Source organism: Eurytemora carolleeae, unplaced genomic scaffold (assembly GCF_000591075.1).
Source record: "Eurytemora carolleeae unplaced genomic scaffold, Eaff_2.0 scaffold162, whole genome shotgun sequence".
NCBI lineage: Eukaryota > Metazoa > Arthropoda > Copepoda > Calanoida > Temoridae > Eurytemora > Eurytemora carolleeae.
The window spans coordinates 254,590-273,850 of record NW_019396133.1 but is presented as its reverse complement, the minus strand read 5'-3'; the positions used below and the strand labels follow the sequence as shown (position 1 = coordinate 273,850).

The window sequence follows — 19,261 nt, the reverse complement described above, 5'->3', positions numbered from 1 at the left end:
AAACTCCATGTGTATCCGGATACAGAGGGAGTTTAGGGAGCTCTAAACCTGAGTCTAAGAACTCCTTGTCTACCCTGTACACCTTCCTGATGAGCAACCTGGTGTCCCTGCTCCTCGGGGCGGGGCTAGGGGCCTGGCTCTACAAGAGATCAACCTCACCGATCAAGGTTCTGTAATAGAGAAACTCCATTCTGGGTCTAAACAAAAACAAAGTATATTCCAAACTGATCATCCTGGGTCTAAACATAGACAAAATGAATTCCAAACTGATCATGCTGGGTCCAAACATAGACAAAATGAATTCCAAACTGATCATCCTGGGTCCAAACATAGACAAATTAAATTCCGAACTTTAAGTTTTTATAATAAATATTGTGGGACTACACTAATATCATTAGAAGAGGATGTTTAATCGTGTAAACTGCCCAAAGTTGCCCAGAGGGTGGTCTCATACTTCAAACCGCAGTCTATAGTGACATATACAAAATATATTCTATACTGATCAGTATAGATATGTTCTCTTACCTTTGGGCAATGTACTGCTATGTAAGCATATGTAAACATGTGTTCTGTAGTATTTTGCAGTACACTGACCGAAGATATAGTAAAGTTTAGGGGAGAGTGATACATCATATCTCTGAAATCACTATATTGTAGTGTACTGTACATGTACTGTCGTACATAAAGGTTATTGTAGATACATCTCTGAATGCTGTTTAACCCATTAATGATGGAATAGTGTAATTGTATTTAACAAAACCAAATCTAGACTAAACTAAATATTATACTTGCTTTTACTCTCAACTCTAATGCTTACTTACTTTTTTTTACACAACAATGCAAAAATATTTTTATATGTACATTGAACAATGTACTTGCCTGTAAAGGGATTGTCCCTTAAAATTGATTAGGTCCTAAATTCAGAAGCAAGTATATATTACAAATTATTTAAAACTTTTTATTTTGAAAGAAATTATATATAAAATTATACTTAAGAATTGTTGTAATGTGTCAATCTTTAAAATAGCTCTTGTCAAATTTTCCAATCAATGGAAATCAATGAAGTTTAAGTAAACTAAAATCTAAAAACCAGAAGTTTCAAACTTTAGGAAGGAAAAAAACTTATTCTGATTGTAATCATTGTGATCTTATCCTCAGATTTATCCAATTCAACACAAAAAGGAACTGATTATTTGCCACAAACTCAAAATTTTCAAATCGCTTTATCTTTGCAACCTGATGGTGTATACTTTTGACGTTGTAAACTTGTACTGCTAGATCTGACAGAATATATAGTTTAAAATATGAGGTATACGTCTGACAGAATATATAGTTTAAAAAATGAGGTATACGACATCGGGTTGCAAAGAATATGGATTTAAAGAATCAGAGCTTGTGCTAAGAACTCAATTCCTTTATCAAAACGGTAAAGCATTTTATTCTCTTGGAAAAGGGATTTGAATTCAGCAATCAAACCTTTGGCGGACGGGCTTAATCGCTTGGTTCGGTTTTAAAATCGGAGAAGTTTGAAATATCAAGATTTAAATCATCAGGTTGTAAAGATAAAGGGATTGGAAAATTCAAGTTTGTGGTAAAGATCCAATTCCTTTTTAAATTGTTAGTTCTTTGCGCTAGGCCAAATTTTACCCCTGAAAGATGATATTTTCTCACTAAATTTTCTCCTAGAATAAACATTTGGCATAGTTGAATAAAAGCAAGCTTCACAAGTTCACGGCATTTCTCTGGGGCCTTTTAAAAATAAACAAAAAAACCCGAAAAATTCTTAAAAAGCAAATCAAGTTATTGACTATCAATTGTTTGAACATGTCTTGTCTAATTTTGCTATTTCTATTAATATTTTTATATTTGTTTTATACTAAGCCTGCTTTTTCTGTATTATTCATCCTGTGTTATTGTATGCTTTAAAAATATTCCATTTTAGAAAATTGTATTCATTCTTTCAATAAATATTTAATCTTATCTTGTGATAATTAGTTTAAAGTTATAAACTCTTTTCAGAAAATATGATATTTCAAGACTGGGTGGAGTGGAGGGGGGAGAAATCAAGGAAACGAACTCCAATAAAAATAAACGAAATTTTAAATATTGAAAATCATGTTTTTTATGGTCATTGTTTGTGTTACTGTTATTGAAACTGTTTGTGTTACTGTTATTGAAACTGTTTATGTACTGTTATTGAAACTGTTTATGTTACGTTATTGTTATTGTCACTAATATTAAGCTCTGTGGAAATCTCTTAAAGAGCTGCTGGATAGTTATCTGTCTCTACTAGAAAGTAACTCAAATATATAACAGCGTGAAAACAATTGTGTTTAACAATAAAAAGCTTTTCAGTAGAATACTAAGGGTATGTTTAAAATCCTTGATCCGGCAAATATTTAAAGGGTACCGTTGTGAATCCTTGATCCGTCAAATATTTAAAGGGTACCGTTGGGAATCCTTGATCCGTCAAATATTTAAAGGGTACCGTTGTGAATCCTTGATCCGTCAAATATTTAAAGGGTACCGTTGTGAATCGGGGAAGACTTACAGAGCCGTTCCTTCTTGTACATATTTTAGAATAATAACAATATAAATCGGAGATAGCTCTTTATTTGTTGATGGATCTTTAAAATCTTTTTGGTCAAAAAAATAAAAAAATTACAGAATGTATCTAAGATTTTTTCAAGGTTGTAATGCAAGGAAAGCTAATTGCAGTTGCGTATACTCTGCGTACATATTGAAACCAGTTCTCTCTAGGCGGAATTTGTAAACAAGAAAAGATGCATCATTGTTCGTTTAGTATCCGAGGAGGATAAAAGCATTGAATTTTGATAATTTTGATAATTAACATAAGAGTTTCCTATGACCAGAATATTTCATCGATTTTTTATGTGAAAGATGGATCACATATCAGACTTCGACATCCGTCTTTTGTTTACATTAGCGCCCATAGACAGTACACTGCGGTACAAAAGATGTGTACACTTCTGAAATAACTTTCCTTGCATTACATCCTTGGATTTATTTTTGTAATTGTAAAAGAATATTGCTCGACGAAATTTGGATTTGTTATATTTTCCGCCTCTCTTGGTGCTTTTTATAACAGAAATAATTGTTTTTAAAATTATCCTTTAATGACTGGATGTTTGATAGCGTGGTTGGTGTTGGGCATAGAGTATCAGGAAGTTTGAATAATCTTCATGATAAAGAGATGTTTTTGATTATCCCAGGTAGAAATAGGAAGATTTTAAAAATTTTAACATTTTTGCAAAAAGCATTTCGATGTAACGAAGATTTTGTTCTAGATTTGGAACAAAATTGGGGTAAACCTTTGATATTTCAAACTTAGATTAATTGATCTAAGAGAATTCATAACTTAAAGCATCAAAGGTCTATATTATTGGGTAACAAAGATAGTTTCCTTAAAGGGAAAATGAAAGGGAGTAGAGGCTAAAACCTAAGCATTTTAGGAGTTGATCGAAACCCAAAAGAGTTCTATCTGATGTTCCTGTCTTGAGAAATTGATATAAAACTGTGTCAACTTTATACGATCATCAAATAGAACTCTTACAGTTCTCGATCAACTCCTAAAAAGCTTAGGTTTCAGGTTATACTCCCTTTCATTTCTCTTTACAGTCCCTTTAAATCCCGGACGTACATTTAGTAAAATCCAACAAAATGATCGTAAAATCGAAATGCTTTTGCTAGATCGATATTGCTGACGAATAGATAGGATTTTTAGGAATAAGAATCATGTGATATGCAATATGCAGTAGGTCGGAAATGCCAGTTTAAAAATATTCGGTTTACTTAAAAGTACGTCTTATAGTCCCTTTAATACCCCTACTGCAGATGCAACAATAATGCATTTTAAATGCATTTTCAGTCCTTAAAGCGATGCATTTTTACTGTCTTCAAACATGTTTCATTAAATGACTTCAGCTTTCAACCTATTCTATTCTATTCTATTCTATTCTATTCTATTCTATTCTATTGATTCTTGATTTGACATTTAATAACTATTTATAACATACCCCACTAGCTTAGTGTGTTTGTGAAAGAGAAACAAACCAACCCATTTGTCCAGGAAACCCTGGTTTGGCTGGATTCTACCAGGAATTTATGAAAAGTTTGCATGGTAAAGTCGGAAACCCTGACCTCTCTATCTGGGCTCTCTCACATGCCGGTCATCATAGACCGGAAGTATCCTGGATTCCCGCAGGTACAAAATATACTGATTATTCGACTCGAATTTTTCAATACATACAGGGTGTCCCAAAAAAAACGATCTTTAAGACATTGTAGCATTCGCCAAGGTTCAATTTTTAAAAAATTGTACATTTTTTAAATCTTTGGAACATTTCCGATCGATTGATTTTAATTAAATGTATGTAGCACTAAAATTTAGGAAGTATTGACCGTTTGAAGTTTGTCATTTTGGCTTGGTTGAAAATTGAAATTGACATTGTAATAGGTAAAACAAAAAATTATCACTGCATATTCATATTTTAATTCAATATATGAAAATTATGGTTTACAATTACAAAAATGATATAGAATATTGATACAAATACATGTTTATGGTCTTTCTACTCAAAATGCCCCCATGGTTTGCAATACATTTTTCTATTCCTTACATCCATAACTGCTCTCCTCTAGCAACATGTCGAGATCTTCCACTGAATGAATTTCCAGGACTTGTCTTACTATTCACATTGAGTACTGTCCCTAGCTCCATTGCCTTTTTATAAATTCTTCTGACATGACATAAAGCAGGCTGTCTTGCACATAGAAATTTGCGCCCAAAGTCCATGATAAGACCAGGCATAAAGTTTTTGTCACCCGTTCTTTTGTGATACTCAAAAGCAAGGAAGTTTCTTTCCTGTGTTATAAACTGAGGTCTTGCCATTATGTAACAATAGTTGCGCATTTTTAAGATTGTTTAGAAGATTTGAATGTTTTTCAGACACTAATAAAGTTCCATAATATTTATAAAATTCGAAAAAATCAATTCCTGAACTCAACTGAGCCAAAATGACAAACTTCAAACAGTCAATACTTTCTTAATTTTAGTGCTACACACCTCTAATTGAAATCAATCGATCGGAAATGTTCCAAAGATTTAAAAAATGTACAAATTTTTAAAAATTAAACCATGGCGAGTGCTACAATATACACTCTGTATATTTTTGCAGCCAAATAGACAATTGTAACCTATCTGATAAATCACCAATCATGCATAAAGTTTTTTTAAAAACTGTAAGATATTAGGTTGCAAAGATATAAACATTTTTAAAAAGTGTTCTTTTACTGCTAAAGTTAAAGTTTCTTAGGTAGACTATAGTTAACTGTTAGTACTTTTTTAAAATTCATTTTTTAAATTCGTTTAATGTTAATTGAATTAACGTAGCAGTGGACCTATAAAGTATCTGTTTTTTATTATAGGGAGGGACTGGCAATGTATGGTTAAACTGAGAATGTAGTATTGTCGAGAAATTGTTTAGGATCCATTTGAGATAACGTTTAAATTATGTATACAGTATAAATTACTAAGTTTAAGCGTAAATTCGACGTTCAATTTGAGTGGTTACGTTTTGAGAATAATTTTTTTTTGAAATTATCAAATAACAAGGACAAAAGTGTTAAAAAATTCTACAGTAAACATGTTTAGGAACATATTTCTCAATTGAAATGTTCTCAATAAATCAATGTTAGAATTAATTATTTCTTTTTCATTATTATATTTAGTTTCTTATTCTTTATGACTTTGTTAGCAGATTTCTTCAAATTCTTCAAATGTCGCTTTTAAATAAAAATTCCAGGGAATCTACAGAAAATGTTTGAGAACAATGAAACATTACAGAAACCAAAAACTGAATAAGCTTACTTATTTTCGATGATAATAGTTCATTTTCATTTTCTCAACCTGTTCCTAAACAACTTATTAGTTTACTGTAGAATTTTTACTACATTTTATTGTCGTCGTTATTTAATAGTTTTTTTAAAACCGCTTCTCCAAATCATTACACAAAAGTGAACAATCTATGCGGATTTTAACGATTAAATTTGTGCTATCGCTGAACAAATATGCACCGTAAAAACGTCTGAGAGGTCTTAAACGATTCCTAAAAAACTTTCTCAGTTCAACGAACATACATTACTGGTAACTCCCTTTAATATCCAAATGTACTTTCTGTTTCGTAACGGAATTTACAGATCTTCTATTTTCCGTTGACTTTTTAATCTTCTTTTCTCCGTATATTTTCAAACTTACATTTTCCGTTAATTTTCTAATCTTCCGCTTTTCGTTAATTTTCCAATCTTCTGCTTTCCATTAATTTTTTTAAATTTCCTTTTTCCGTTGATTTTTTAAATTTTACATTTACCGTTTTTTTTTAATTTTCCATTTTCCGTGGATTTTTAAATTTTCCATTTCTGATGATTTTCTTAAATTTCCGTCCATTAATGGAACTTAGCCCAGCCCTAATTGTAGTCCCTTGGCCCCTTAGTGACAAAAAATATGCAGAAAGAAAGTTATTTATATAAACAGAATCAATAAGATAAACATGTGAGAATTAGAAATTAAGTAATCAATAAATCACTGGTCAAAAGTGTATTTTCAGACCCTAAATATACTTTCAAGGATCATTATAAAATCTTTGAAAATTAAGTACGTTGTATATGGCGGAATTATACAACGTAAAAGACTATATTACTGATATGAAATGAATCCTAATATTATATTCTAAAATGCAATATTTTCAGCTCAACTACACCTCCCCCCTCTATGCCAAATGAGCGATTTTTTATTGAATAAAATTGGTTTGTTTGGTTTTGTAATTTAGAGTACCTCCAAGAAGTTGTGAAGCTTTAAAGAGAAATGAAAAAATCAAACTTCATTAGAATCGCTTCAATTCCCGAGTTTTTGCCACAAACTCTAATATTATAATACCTAAATCTTTGCAACCCAACGTCGTAGACATTTGATATTTCAGTCTGTTAGACAAAACAATATAAGTTTGAATTATTAAAGGTTTACACCATCAGGTTGCAAAGATATAGAGAAAATGTGAGTTTGTGGAAGAAAAGTTACTTCTGTGACCAAATTCAATGAATTTGCGGTGTCACTGAACTGCTTACCGCCGGTTCAAATTTGAAATAACGATTCAAATCCTTCCTGAATATTTCAAATTTTAATCGGAACTAAGTTATTCAGCGACGTAGATCAAATTCATTAAATTCGACTCAGGTAAACAATTTTCGTTTTTATAATGCCTTTTTTATGACCCCTATCAGAAAAAACCTACGGGTTCGAGGAACAAATTCTTCATAAACTTGAACTCATAGATCGTCTAATTCCACAATCCACCAGGTAAACTTCTATCTATCATGGGGGGTATTATTATTATTATTATTTTTGTTATTCTTATTATCATCACTTTAATCATTATTAATTTTAATATTATTATTATTATTATTCTTAATATCATTATTATCCTAGAATAACTTTGATCGGACACTCTATCGGCTGTAAGATAATTATGGAAATATTTAAACGAAATTCTACACATTCCTTTACAGGTTAGATATTTTTATTCATAAACAGCACAATAAATATATACTCTCATAGCTTTGTTTACATATTAAATGTACTGCAGTTTCTGGGAGAATTGTAAACAATTTTAAGTACTGCTCTGAAACTGCAGTTCTTATTTGTAGTTTACTGGATTGATTGATTTGGTTTAATTTGATTTAGCTTCTGATTATAAATTTTAACAGTGAGACCCATAATACTGTGGAATAGGAAGACGACTATTGGACTCAAGTTAGGATTTCAAATAGCCCAATAACTGTAAGAACACAGCAATTATGCGGAGTACACCGACCCGGCCAATTCACACTAAAGTTACTGATAAAAATATTGCTTTGTAACCATATCAATTTCAAATAAGATTGTGAAAATGTCTTCTTCCTAGTCCATAGTTTTAGAGGGTTCACTGTATTCTAATATTCATTTTATTTCCAACTAAGATGCTCTTTTGCTTTTAGTTTAAAATAGTAAATTTGCATTTATAGATATTAGAACTTATATTAAACATATATTCTGATATAAATCTGCAAAACATCTGTAAGAATCATTATTCTTAAATCATAAAAACATTTGTAGAAAATGATCAAGTACCAATTCTATATTTAATAAGTACAAGAAAAATATTTTAAAAAACAATGAAATTCATAAAAAAAATGCGTTTCTATATTACTTATAATCGCAGTAAACTTGAGATCCTGGTTATTAACATTTACTCAGTGAGCCTTGCAACTCCTTTTCGTATTTTCTATTATTATACTTTCCTGTTTGAATATACATTTTAAGGATTAAAGTATAAAGCCTTTGCGATAATTTCGTCTCGTGTTGAATTTTGGATAAAAATGTGACTGAAAATATATTAATAAAGACAGGATGTACTTTGATGTAATAAGTTTTACTCTTACAAAAATCAGAATGTTGCCAGTTATTCCTTTTAAACCGAAGCTAGAAATAAGAACACTTTGTAAATTTAGAAAGTATACTTGATGTCTGAAGCTACAAAAAGTGAGTTAGTAAAGTAAACCCAAAGGCCACAAGTGGTTGTGAAACTTCAAAGTGGACCCGATCGGTCAATAAAGGAATTGAGTTTTTCCCAAAAACTCGGATTTTCTAACCCCTATATCATTGCGATCCGATGTCGTAGATCTTAGATATTTAAAACTATGAATTCTGTTATATCAAATAGTCGTAATTAGAAATCAAAGGTTTACACCATCGGATTGCAAAGATTTAGGGATTAGGACATTTAAATTTGTGGCTAAAACTCAATTCCTTTCATAAACAAAGCTGTCTGGAAAGCTATGTAGTGTTCATACATGATTAACCACAAAGGATGAGTTCGTACCGACGACCTGAAACTCATAAAATTTGACGATCTCAAGGTTAAATGGTGACTTCAGCCTTGAATTTAGCTTGTAAAAGGAACATTTCATTATGATTTCCCACAGAAAGAAACAATTTAACAGATATTATAAATATTAAGAAACAGACAGTATAAAGCTAGAGTCCGTACAATCGTATCTGTAGTTTCACTTTTTGTGAACAACCCTGTATAATGGATACAATGACATTTTGTCCAATGTGTGAGTGGTAACATATTTGTTTCTGCATAGAAACAGCTAGCTTCAATGCACTAATAATGTTATATATACAATGTTATATCACGTATACACCCAATGCATACTACAGGTAAGGGGGATAGGCTTTGTGTACTTTTAAGCGTGAACTGCTCTGCGAATACTGGTTTGTGGTAAATAAACAACGGTAAGATTCTACCTTTGTTTACAATCTTATTATTGTTTTGATAAAACTAGTTCCTATAGCAGTACTAATACGTCACAGCCAAATGTGTACACAAACCTTATCCCCTACTTACACAGGGGGGGGTATGGGGGCTCAGCTCCCCCCCCCCACTAAAAATCATTAAAAATCTATTGTTTCCTGGGTGTTTTCAAGTCCCATCGGGTGCTGAGCCTACCCCCCCCCCCGCATCTGTAAACAAACAAAATTCAAGCTTCTCTCCCTGGACAAATTACTGTGTACGCCACTACCTGCATTAAGCATTTTAACACCTACCAAAGTATAGTGAACATTTATGTCTTATGAAGTAGCGAGTAGCAACTCAATAAAATTGATAAGAAGATGAGATGTCAAAGTACTTTAAAAGTGCAGCCTAGATAAAAGTGTTAACAATTAAATTTACAACGAAAAACTAACATATATATATATAGATATAGTATTTCATCTTTTTTCAGTTAAGTATACAATTGTTTAAATATATATTTCTTCCAAGATATATACAGATAAAATACATAAATATAGTTAATGCTATAAATAAACAACACATCGAAAGAATTTATCAAATGTCATCTTGACAATTTTTCAATGGGTTTTATACTATATTACGTAAATCTCCATGAATATGCGGGAACAGTTTTAAAGAGCTCCATATAATCATTTCATCAAAAAAACTAAATATCTACAACATTCCATTATCAGAAAGTAAAGAATACGTCATTTAATGAATTCTTTCGATGTATGGCTTATTTATGATACAGGATACAGGATACAGAGTATAGAATATAGGATAACGGATACAAGATAAAGAGTAGAGACAATAGGATACAGTATACACTATACAGAATATATGATTATATAATATAGGATTCAGAATAGAGAATATAGGATACAGAACACAGGATACAGAATACATGATACAGAATACAGGATAAAGAATAGAGAATAACAGGATAAAGGATACAGACTACAGGCTACAGGACATAGATTACAAGATAGTGGATACTGAATACAGAATACAGGATATAGGATAATTGGTAAAGGATGCAGGATACAGGATAGAGGACAAAGGATACAGAATACAGGATATAGGATTACGAATACTGGATACAGGATATAGGATACAGAATAAAGGATATAAAATACCGGGTAAAGGACGCAGGCTGTGTAAAATCTGATATCGTTATATCTATTCCCTACACTCATACACTCTACAGCTTTATAAGTTTTAACTTTTTGTCATCTGAAATTTCAAGTTTCAGAAGTTTTTGTTTGAAACTAACAGACTATTTTGAGTAAGATACATACAATACATAAACAAATGATTTATAAGATTCACTTTTTATGTTTTCTATTATTTTCTTCAATACAGCGTGAACACGAATTTTAACTTTTAAACTTAATCTAGTTTTTAAAAGGTAAATTAAATGATCTGACAAATATAGTAACAAGCAAAAGGACTAAACAGATTTCGTGCAGTCGTCTCTGAAGTATCATTATTTGTGGGTAACCCTGTATATCGGAAGGAAACAAAGCAATGAAAAGGGAAAACAGTTCCGCCCAGAACAGTATGCACAATCTCAAGGATAAATTCCAGGAGGACAGTTTTCTACAGAATTTATTTTATTTCTCTCTTTTAGATGTAATATCTAGCATTTCCTGTATATTCTCTCACGGGGATTTAAATGCACTGGCTCATCAGTCAGTGAGTCTTTACTTTCGAGCATCTCTCCCCCCTCCCCTCCACTCCCCGCATCAGTGAACCTTTACTTTCGAACATCTTCCCCCTGCCCTCCATCATGACAAGTAGATTTTAATGTATAGACGTTGTTTGTTGTAATTGTTGTAATTGTGGTTTTGTAATGAATTTTGAATCTTCAAGAAGTTTTCTGCCGGACGTACTTGGGTCTAGTAACTTTGGCGTGGTCCAGATTCTCAGACGTACTTGGGTCTAGTAAGTTTGGCGTGGTCCAGATTCTCAGACGTACTTGGGTCTAGTAAGTTTGGCGTGATCCAGATTCTCAGACGTACTTGGGTCTAGTAAGTTTGGCGTGGTCCAGATTCTCAGACGTACTTGGGTCTAGTAAGTTTGGCGTGGTCCAGATTCTCAGACGTACTTTGAAATTTTGCATTTTATAAAAAAAATTTTAACAGTTTGACAAATATACAAACAAATATCTAATTGAGAGAAACGAATTTAAGAATTATAGAATTACAGCAAAACTATTTTAACATTTTAACAAATACAAACTAATTTAAGAAATATAGAATTCCAACAAAACTATTTTAACATTTTAACAAATACAAACGAATTTAAGAAATATGATATTCCAACAAACGAATGAAATGAATGAAGAAACCGAGTTGTATCTATTTTAAAGGGCCTGTAAGCGTGATTTCAAGTAATCCTCCAGCTGAACATGGCAATACCTGATTCACAATAGTACCAACGAAACCTTTAAATTATCAAGAATGTTACGTTACCCTTTAAACTGACTATCCTATCTTATGATACTCTGTATCTATATATATATATATAAAGTTGTAATCTCTGTTTGTCTGTCTGTTTGTTTGTACGATCATAACTAAAGAACCCAGCTGGACCGATTTGGCTAAAGTTTTGATTGGGGAAATCGGGAGAACCACGGGAATGTTCTTAGCTTGGTTTTGAGATTCTAAGTTGAGAGTTTCGACATTAATATCGAAAAGGAATTGAGTCTTTGCCACAAACTCAAATTTTCTAATTCCTTTATCTTTACAGTTTGATGGAGTACATATTTGATATTTCAAACTTAGATTATTTGATAAAAAAGCTTTCATAGATTGAAATCTCAAAGGGACATTGGGTTGCAAAGATAGATTAGAATAGGGATTAGAATATCAGAGTTTGTGGCAAAAACTGAATTCCTTGAGTTTCGATCACGGTAAAATCGTCCAAGTGCCGGAAAACGGCGGGAATAACTATTTGTAACCTAGGCAACGCTGGGTCCCCAAGCTAGTTTAATAAATTGTATGTTTTTTCATATATTGTATTAAGTATATCTATTGTATTTAAATTTGTATTGTATTTAAGTATATACATTGTATATAAATTGTATATTTAGTATATTTTTTTATATCATAAAAATTGTATAATTTTTATATATTGTATATATAATATCTATTGCATATATTGTATATATTGTATATATTGTATATATTGCATATATGTATATATTTTACATATATTGTATATATTGTAATTTAGGTGTTTACTTCTTGTTCCCTACAATAGAGAATATGGTTGGAACTGAGCGAGGGAGGCAGGTTTACCCCCTCACCACCCTACTCAGGATACCCTGCATCCTCATCCTCTCACTCCTCTACATCATCCTTCCTAGTAAGTTCAGATTTGATGTACAGTTAATGCACTGTAGTTCCACCACACAAAACCAGACTTCCTCGTAAGTATCGTTGTAAGTATATCGTGAACGAACTGTCTAATGGCCCTTCTACCTGAACTGAAATTATCCTTTCATTTATAAGAATTCAAGACACCTTATTACTGTATGGATTATATAGTGTACTGTATACTTTATGGATTATATAGTGTACTGTATACTGTATGGATTATATAGTGTACTGTATACTGTATGGATTATATAGTGTACTGTATATTGTATGGATGTATGATCACTACGGGGTATTGAAGAGGAATTTAATAAATCTTAAGATAAGATAAGATTTTTGATCAATCCATCCCCTAGATTCACAATTCAAAAATTCTGACCTCTTCACTGTAAAATTTTCTAAAATTTTAAACACAGAATAATTTTACAGGGATGTCATATTCATTATTCATGCTAAACTAAAATTTATTTCATTTAAAGGGAGTGTTCGCGAAAAAATGAAAGGAGGTATAGGCTAACGTCGAAACGAGTTCGATACTGATCGCTACTGATCTTACTTCTATCTCTTGTGTCTATTAGTTTTTAATTCAATTGAATTATTTCCGAGCTGAGTGAAATAATTCAACTTCATATTAATGAGTTTAACTGAATGTAAACAATACACGATAAAAAGTTTATTCACTCTAGGATTTATCGTACCCAGCTTGCCCCCCCCCCCCCCGCCATGAAAATTTGACCCAAAAATTTAGTTCCTGTTTCTTATTTCCCGAGGCTCTATGACGCAGAAAGAAAGATTCATGTCTAAATTTATTTTTTGCGTAGGCCTAGTTCTTGTCCAGTTTTGCGTACATTTATTTCTAGGACACATTGACGTAATTCAGATTAGGATCAGCTATGTAGCGGGGTTACTCACAGTACTGAATTTATTCATTCTTTGTTCTTCCATATAGAGGTCCCTTGCAGCTGTAGTTTCAGGTCGTCATCAAAGTTTCATTCTTTGTGGGTAATCATGTAGAAAGCGATGAGTAATAACTTGGTTCGTTTCTAATGAATTGATTAAGGCACTACGTAAAAATTATGACACGTGAATGTCCCAGCATTCTCAAAGACTTTATTTTTAATTGAAAAGTTCCATTAAAGATTTTATTAGAGTAGACATTTTGCGTCATGTAAACTTCAACCTTCGGGCAAAATTCCTTGCTGCAAACTTATTTTTAATTTCTGATGTAGGCTATAGATGAATGTGGCTACTGGGCTACGTACAAAGAAATATTGAATGACGTTTTTTGAAATATAAACAAAGACAAGGCACAATATTTGACTTAGGGTTGAGTTCTATGGATTCAGGTCTACAGAATATATGGATTCAGTTCTATAGAGTGTATGGATTCAGGTCTACAGAATATATGGATTCAGTTCTATAGAGTATATGGATTCAGCTCTATAGAATTTATGGATTCAGTTCTATTGAATATATGGATTCATTTCTATATAATGTATGGATTCAATTCTATAGAATAAATGGATTCAGTTCTATAGAGTATATGGGTTCAGTTATATAGAATATATGGATTCAGTTCTATAGTGTATATGGATTCAGCTCTATAGAAAAGTTGGATTTAGTTCTATAGAATTTATAGATTCAGTTCTTTAGATTATATGGACTCATTTCTATAGAGTATATGGATTCAGCTCTTTAGAATATATGGACTCAAGTCTATAGAAAAGATGGATTCAGTTCTATAGAATATATGGATTCAGTTATATAGAATATATGAATTCAGTTATCTAGAATATATGGAGTCAGTTCTATAAAACGGGATTCAGTTAATCTAGAATATGTGGATGCCGTTCTATATCCAGATCCAATATTTTTCAGATTAGAACTCCTAAATTTTGATGATACATATAAACTAGGTGTTCTATCTTTTATGCATAAATACTTTTATGAAAAACGTCCAGCTTCCTTCCATGATATGTTTATTTCTTTAGCTGAACCAAATAGAACAAAATCGTAAAAACTTGAACGGGTTCTCTTTAAAACTCTAGAATGTTTTCCCTCTGCTTTATTTCCAAAAATATGGAATTCGATTGAATTAGAGCTGAAAAAAACTAAATCTGTAAAATCGTGCAAATTATGCAAATTATATCAGTAAAAAAAAAAACTGTGTATCATGTGGATAAACTTAGTCTTTACTATCTTCATCACCCTGTAGTTCATAAACATGATTTAATAACTTATGTTACCCTCTGTTCCAACCCTTACACTGAGTATCCTCCCTTTACCTTATACTCCCTCACCTCCTCCTTACCATTTTCCTGATTTATCATCATTCTTATGTTTAAAATGTACAATGTACATTGTTTTTATCTGCAATTCTCATTCGTTAATAGTGGGCCAACCAATTAAAACAACCTACTCTGGTTAGGCGGGTCCAAACTACATAGTAAATTGTGATTTTTTTATTTGTATTATCTCGTGCTTTGTAGTTGAATAAAATATGAAATATATAAAATAGGATTCAGTTTTTTAGAATTAGACAATTATATAAAATAGGATTAATATTTAGAATAGGATTCTGATCTATATTTTCGGATTCAGTAGTTTTCAAATAGAATTTAATTTTGTAGTATATTCATATTTTTAGTTTTGTAGAATAGGATTTTATTTTGTAGAAAAGGGTTTCATTTTGTAGAATGGAATGTATTTTTGTAGAATAGGATTCAGTTTTGTAGAATAGGATTTAATTTTGTTATAGTATAGGATTCAGTTTTGTAGAATAGGATTTAGTTTTGTAGAATAGGATTAAGTATTTATTCTGTCCTTCTTCCTATTTTTGTTTCTAGGGCCGACATCTTGTCTTTTTTAGAACTTAGTTTTCTGAAATTCTTATTCAAAATACTAGGAATTCTGGTCGACCTGTATATCAATACAATATATTAGTTTTGATTTCTAATCAGCTTTTTTCAAATTACAAGTTTACAAGAAAAAAAGAGAGGCTGTTAATTGACAGTTTCTCTTTAATGTTTCTATGTTTTTGTGGATCCATGCTGTTTGAAAACTTAGTAGAAATCAATATTGAAATCGAAAGTCGTCTTCATTGTATTAATATATACGGCTAGGACTGTATATTTACAGTTGATGAGTATTCCCTTTAATTTACAGTTTAGAAAGTTGATCTATGCATGTTTAGATAAATTGTTTAAAACGAACTTGGATAAATATCAGTTCTATATTTAGGTAAAGTCAAGCAGAGGATTAACAATGGAAAGGGGTCAGGTGGGAAAGGGAGGAAAAGGATTTTGGTGGAAAGAGAATAAGGATCAAGTGGAGAAAGAATTGTTAAAGGGGGTAAAGGAGAGACAATGTAGGGAAAGATGAAAATGGGGTGCATGGGGAAGGGGAAAGGAGGGGAAAAGGGAATGAAAAAGGAGGGAATAAAAATGAGTGGAAATAGGAGAAGGACAAAGGGGCTTCCCACTCTAAAAGCTGCAAGCTCCTAGCCGGTACATCATTTACTGTTTGTTATAAGCATTCAGTCGTACTGTCCAGTCTGGACTACCCAGTGTAAAGTTTTACAGTATATATAAGTTATAATAAAACGGAACATTTCGTATGAGAGGGAAGAGGGAGATGTATTGATGAGAGTAAACTAATTATAAAAAAAATAATTACCCGTTTTTTAAAATTTAATTTTAACTATTTTTAGAACAAATACTACGAACTCTGCTACGAAGGTTTTTAAAGGTAAAACTATGATATATATTATGTCAGCAAACATAGCTCCTCTTATTGAAGATCTATTTGAACTCTTACATGCTTATATTCATCAAATATTATGCAGATTAAATATTTTGATATTCGTTGTATTGCTCCAACGCGAAACGAATCGCCCTAAATTTCGATAAAAAATGTACATACAATGTATATGTTTCTACATACATGAATATGTAATTATTTAGGATGTTCCTGATAGTGTTTTAAATACTGTACATGTGCTAGCCAACCCAAACTAGTAAGTTTTTGTACATACAGGGGTGCAAGGTTATAATGCAAGGAAAGTTTATTGCAGTTGCGTATACTCTGCGAACATATTGATACCAGTTCTCTGTAAACAAGAATAGATGCATCAGTGTTCGTTTAGTATCCGAGGAGGTTAAAAGCATTGAATTTTGATAATTTTGATAATTAACATAATAGTTTCCTATGACCAGAATATTTCATTGATTTTTTATGTGAAAAATGTATCCCATGTCAGGCTGTGACATCCGTCTTGTGTTTACATTACCGCCCAGAGACAATACACTGCAGTACAAAAGATGCGTACACCTCAGAAATAACTTTCCTTGCATTATAACCTTGCAGGGGTGTATAGCCTTTTCCTTACCTTCCCACTTCTAACAGAAAAGTCGTTACAATTATAACTGGCATTTCTGATTCACAGCCGTATTCTTAAATACCCCAAAATGAATGAGATAGCCGCATCTTGTGTGCGAACTTGTGCCACATAAACAAGAATAGAAATATGTAAATTATAAAACACAATAAAACGCAGTATTTATCAGTTGAAGGTTTAAAGGGTACCGTTGTGAGTCAGACATGATTATTTTTAACTTAACAGGGGAACTTTAAAAACAAGGCCAGGGAGAGGGGTGGTAATTAAACATTTAAATTTAGAAAAACCCTTATCTTTCTATCCTTAGTTCTAATCTTCTTTTGTTGAGTGTGGTCAACCCCTATCCTCTTATCCTTAGTTATAATCTCCTTGTGTTCAGTGTGGTCAACCCCTATCCTCTTATCCTTAGTTATAATCTCCTTGTGTTCAGTGTGGTCAACCCGTATCCTCTTATCCTTAGTTATAATCTCCTTGTGTTCAGTGTGAACAACCCGTCCTCCCTCCTTAGTTATAATCTCCTTGTGTTCAATGTGAAACCACCACTATTCTTAGTTCTAATCTCCTTGTGTTCAGTGCAGTGAACAACTCCTAATCTTATTCTTAGTTCTAATCCCCTTGTGTTCAGTGTGAACAACCTCTATCCTCCTATCCTTAGTTCTAATCTCCTGATGTTCAGTGTGAACAACCACTTTCCTCCTATCCTTAGTTCTAATCTCCTTGTGTTCAGTGTGAACAACTCCTAATCCTATCCTTAGTTTTAATCTCTTTGTGTTCAGTGTGAACAACCTCTATCCTCGTATCCTTAGTTCTAATCTCATTGTGTTCAGTGTGAACAACTCCCAATCCTATCCTTAGTTCTAATCTCCTTGTGTTCAGTGTGAACAACCTCTATCCTCGTATCCTTAGTTCTAATCTCCTTGTGTTCAGTGTGAACAACTGTCTGGTGATGGCTCGTGAGGAACTAGACACTGTTCTTGATCTTGACACAAGTACACTTAAAACTATGGTAACCTACAGCTTCATTTAATTAATACAATTTAAACATTGAAATGAATTTCAAGTCTTTTCGAAATTTATTTATATATTGCGTCGTCTCTGGTCAAATTTTTAAAAACACGCAATATTTATTGATAATTCTGGGATTTCAAAATTGTGTTCTCATGTGTTTTACTCATGCATAAATGAAATAGTTTTAGAGAATTTTGTTCCAGTTACTTTTTACTAAATATTTAAGATAATATTTTTAAAACTCAGGAGGAAATGTAACATTTTTTCCACTAAAAACTTATACCTATTTTTGTGTCCATGTTTAATTGAAGACTGCAGTATATAAAAGAAGTGTTTCAAAGCAATACACCGTAACACTACAGAGGCTGCAATTTAAAAGCTTCGGCTCGTGTCATAATTCCTTAAACCCAGTTTAAAACCCAATCTAAGACCACACTCTGACGACAGCTTGTATCACGTGATTGACAGCTTCGAGATCTTAGGCTCGACTTACGGAGTTAGGCCCAATAAAAATAAAACCGACCTTGGTTGGCTTTAGTTGAGAATAAGGCTCAAGGTTCAATGTCTTGTTCTCATTAAAACCCGGAATGCGCCAAATACAATATTAAACCGGTTTTAAGAACACAACTCTGTGGAAAATTAGATACAACTTAAATCCGAAAGCTCAAGCTGCAAATAAGGCCCAACGACATCTTAGACCTGAGTCGTATTTTCTTGAGTTTTTAAATCGCCGGCAAACATACATACATCCTTACATGCACCCAAACATACAAACATACATACACCCATACACCCAAACAGAGATTACAACTTTATATTTATAGATACTGAATACAAATACAGGAATTTATTAGAATTAAAGAAGGAACAAAACTAACTAGCTCCACCCCCTGGAATTAGAGGAGGAACAAAACTAACTAGCTCCACCCCCTGGAATTAGAGGAGGAACAAAACTAACTAGCTCCACCCCCTGGAATTTAAGATTTTTGTTCTGATTTTTCTTAATCTTGAAACAATCGGAGGGAGCACTGCAAACTATACTCAAGGATGAAAAGATTTAGCAATTGACTTCAGTTTAC

General features: G+C 32.2%; 1 protein-coding gene across 2 annotated transcripts in view; it reads left to right on the top strand.

Moving 5' to 3' along the window:
- The first annotated feature begins 2,000 nt into the window (after positions 1-2,000).
- LOC111695921 (lipid droplet-associated hydrolase) overlaps positions 2,001-19,261 on the top strand; it is a 22,932-nt gene continuing 5,671 nt past the window's right edge. The window contains exons 1-9 of one of the 2 annotated variants that reach the window (XM_023465395.1): positions 2,001-2,068; positions 3,157-3,233; positions 4,091-4,225; positions 7,288-7,375; positions 7,505-7,584; positions 12,636-12,767; positions 16,488-16,525; positions 16,741-16,793; positions 18,102-18,180. In XM_023465395.1, the coding sequence (XP_023321163.1) occupies positions 2,025-2,068; positions 3,157-3,233; positions 4,091-4,225; positions 7,288-7,375; positions 7,505-7,584; positions 12,636-12,767; positions 16,488-16,525; positions 16,741-16,793; positions 18,102-18,180 (726 nt within the window). In that variant the 5' untranslated portion in view covers positions 2,001-2,024. The remainder of the gene's footprint in view (positions 2,069-3,156; positions 3,234-4,090; positions 4,226-7,287; positions 7,376-7,504; positions 7,585-12,635; positions 12,768-16,487; positions 16,526-16,740; positions 16,794-18,101; positions 18,181-19,261) is intronic. The other variant, XM_023465396.1, reaches the window with a different exon arrangement.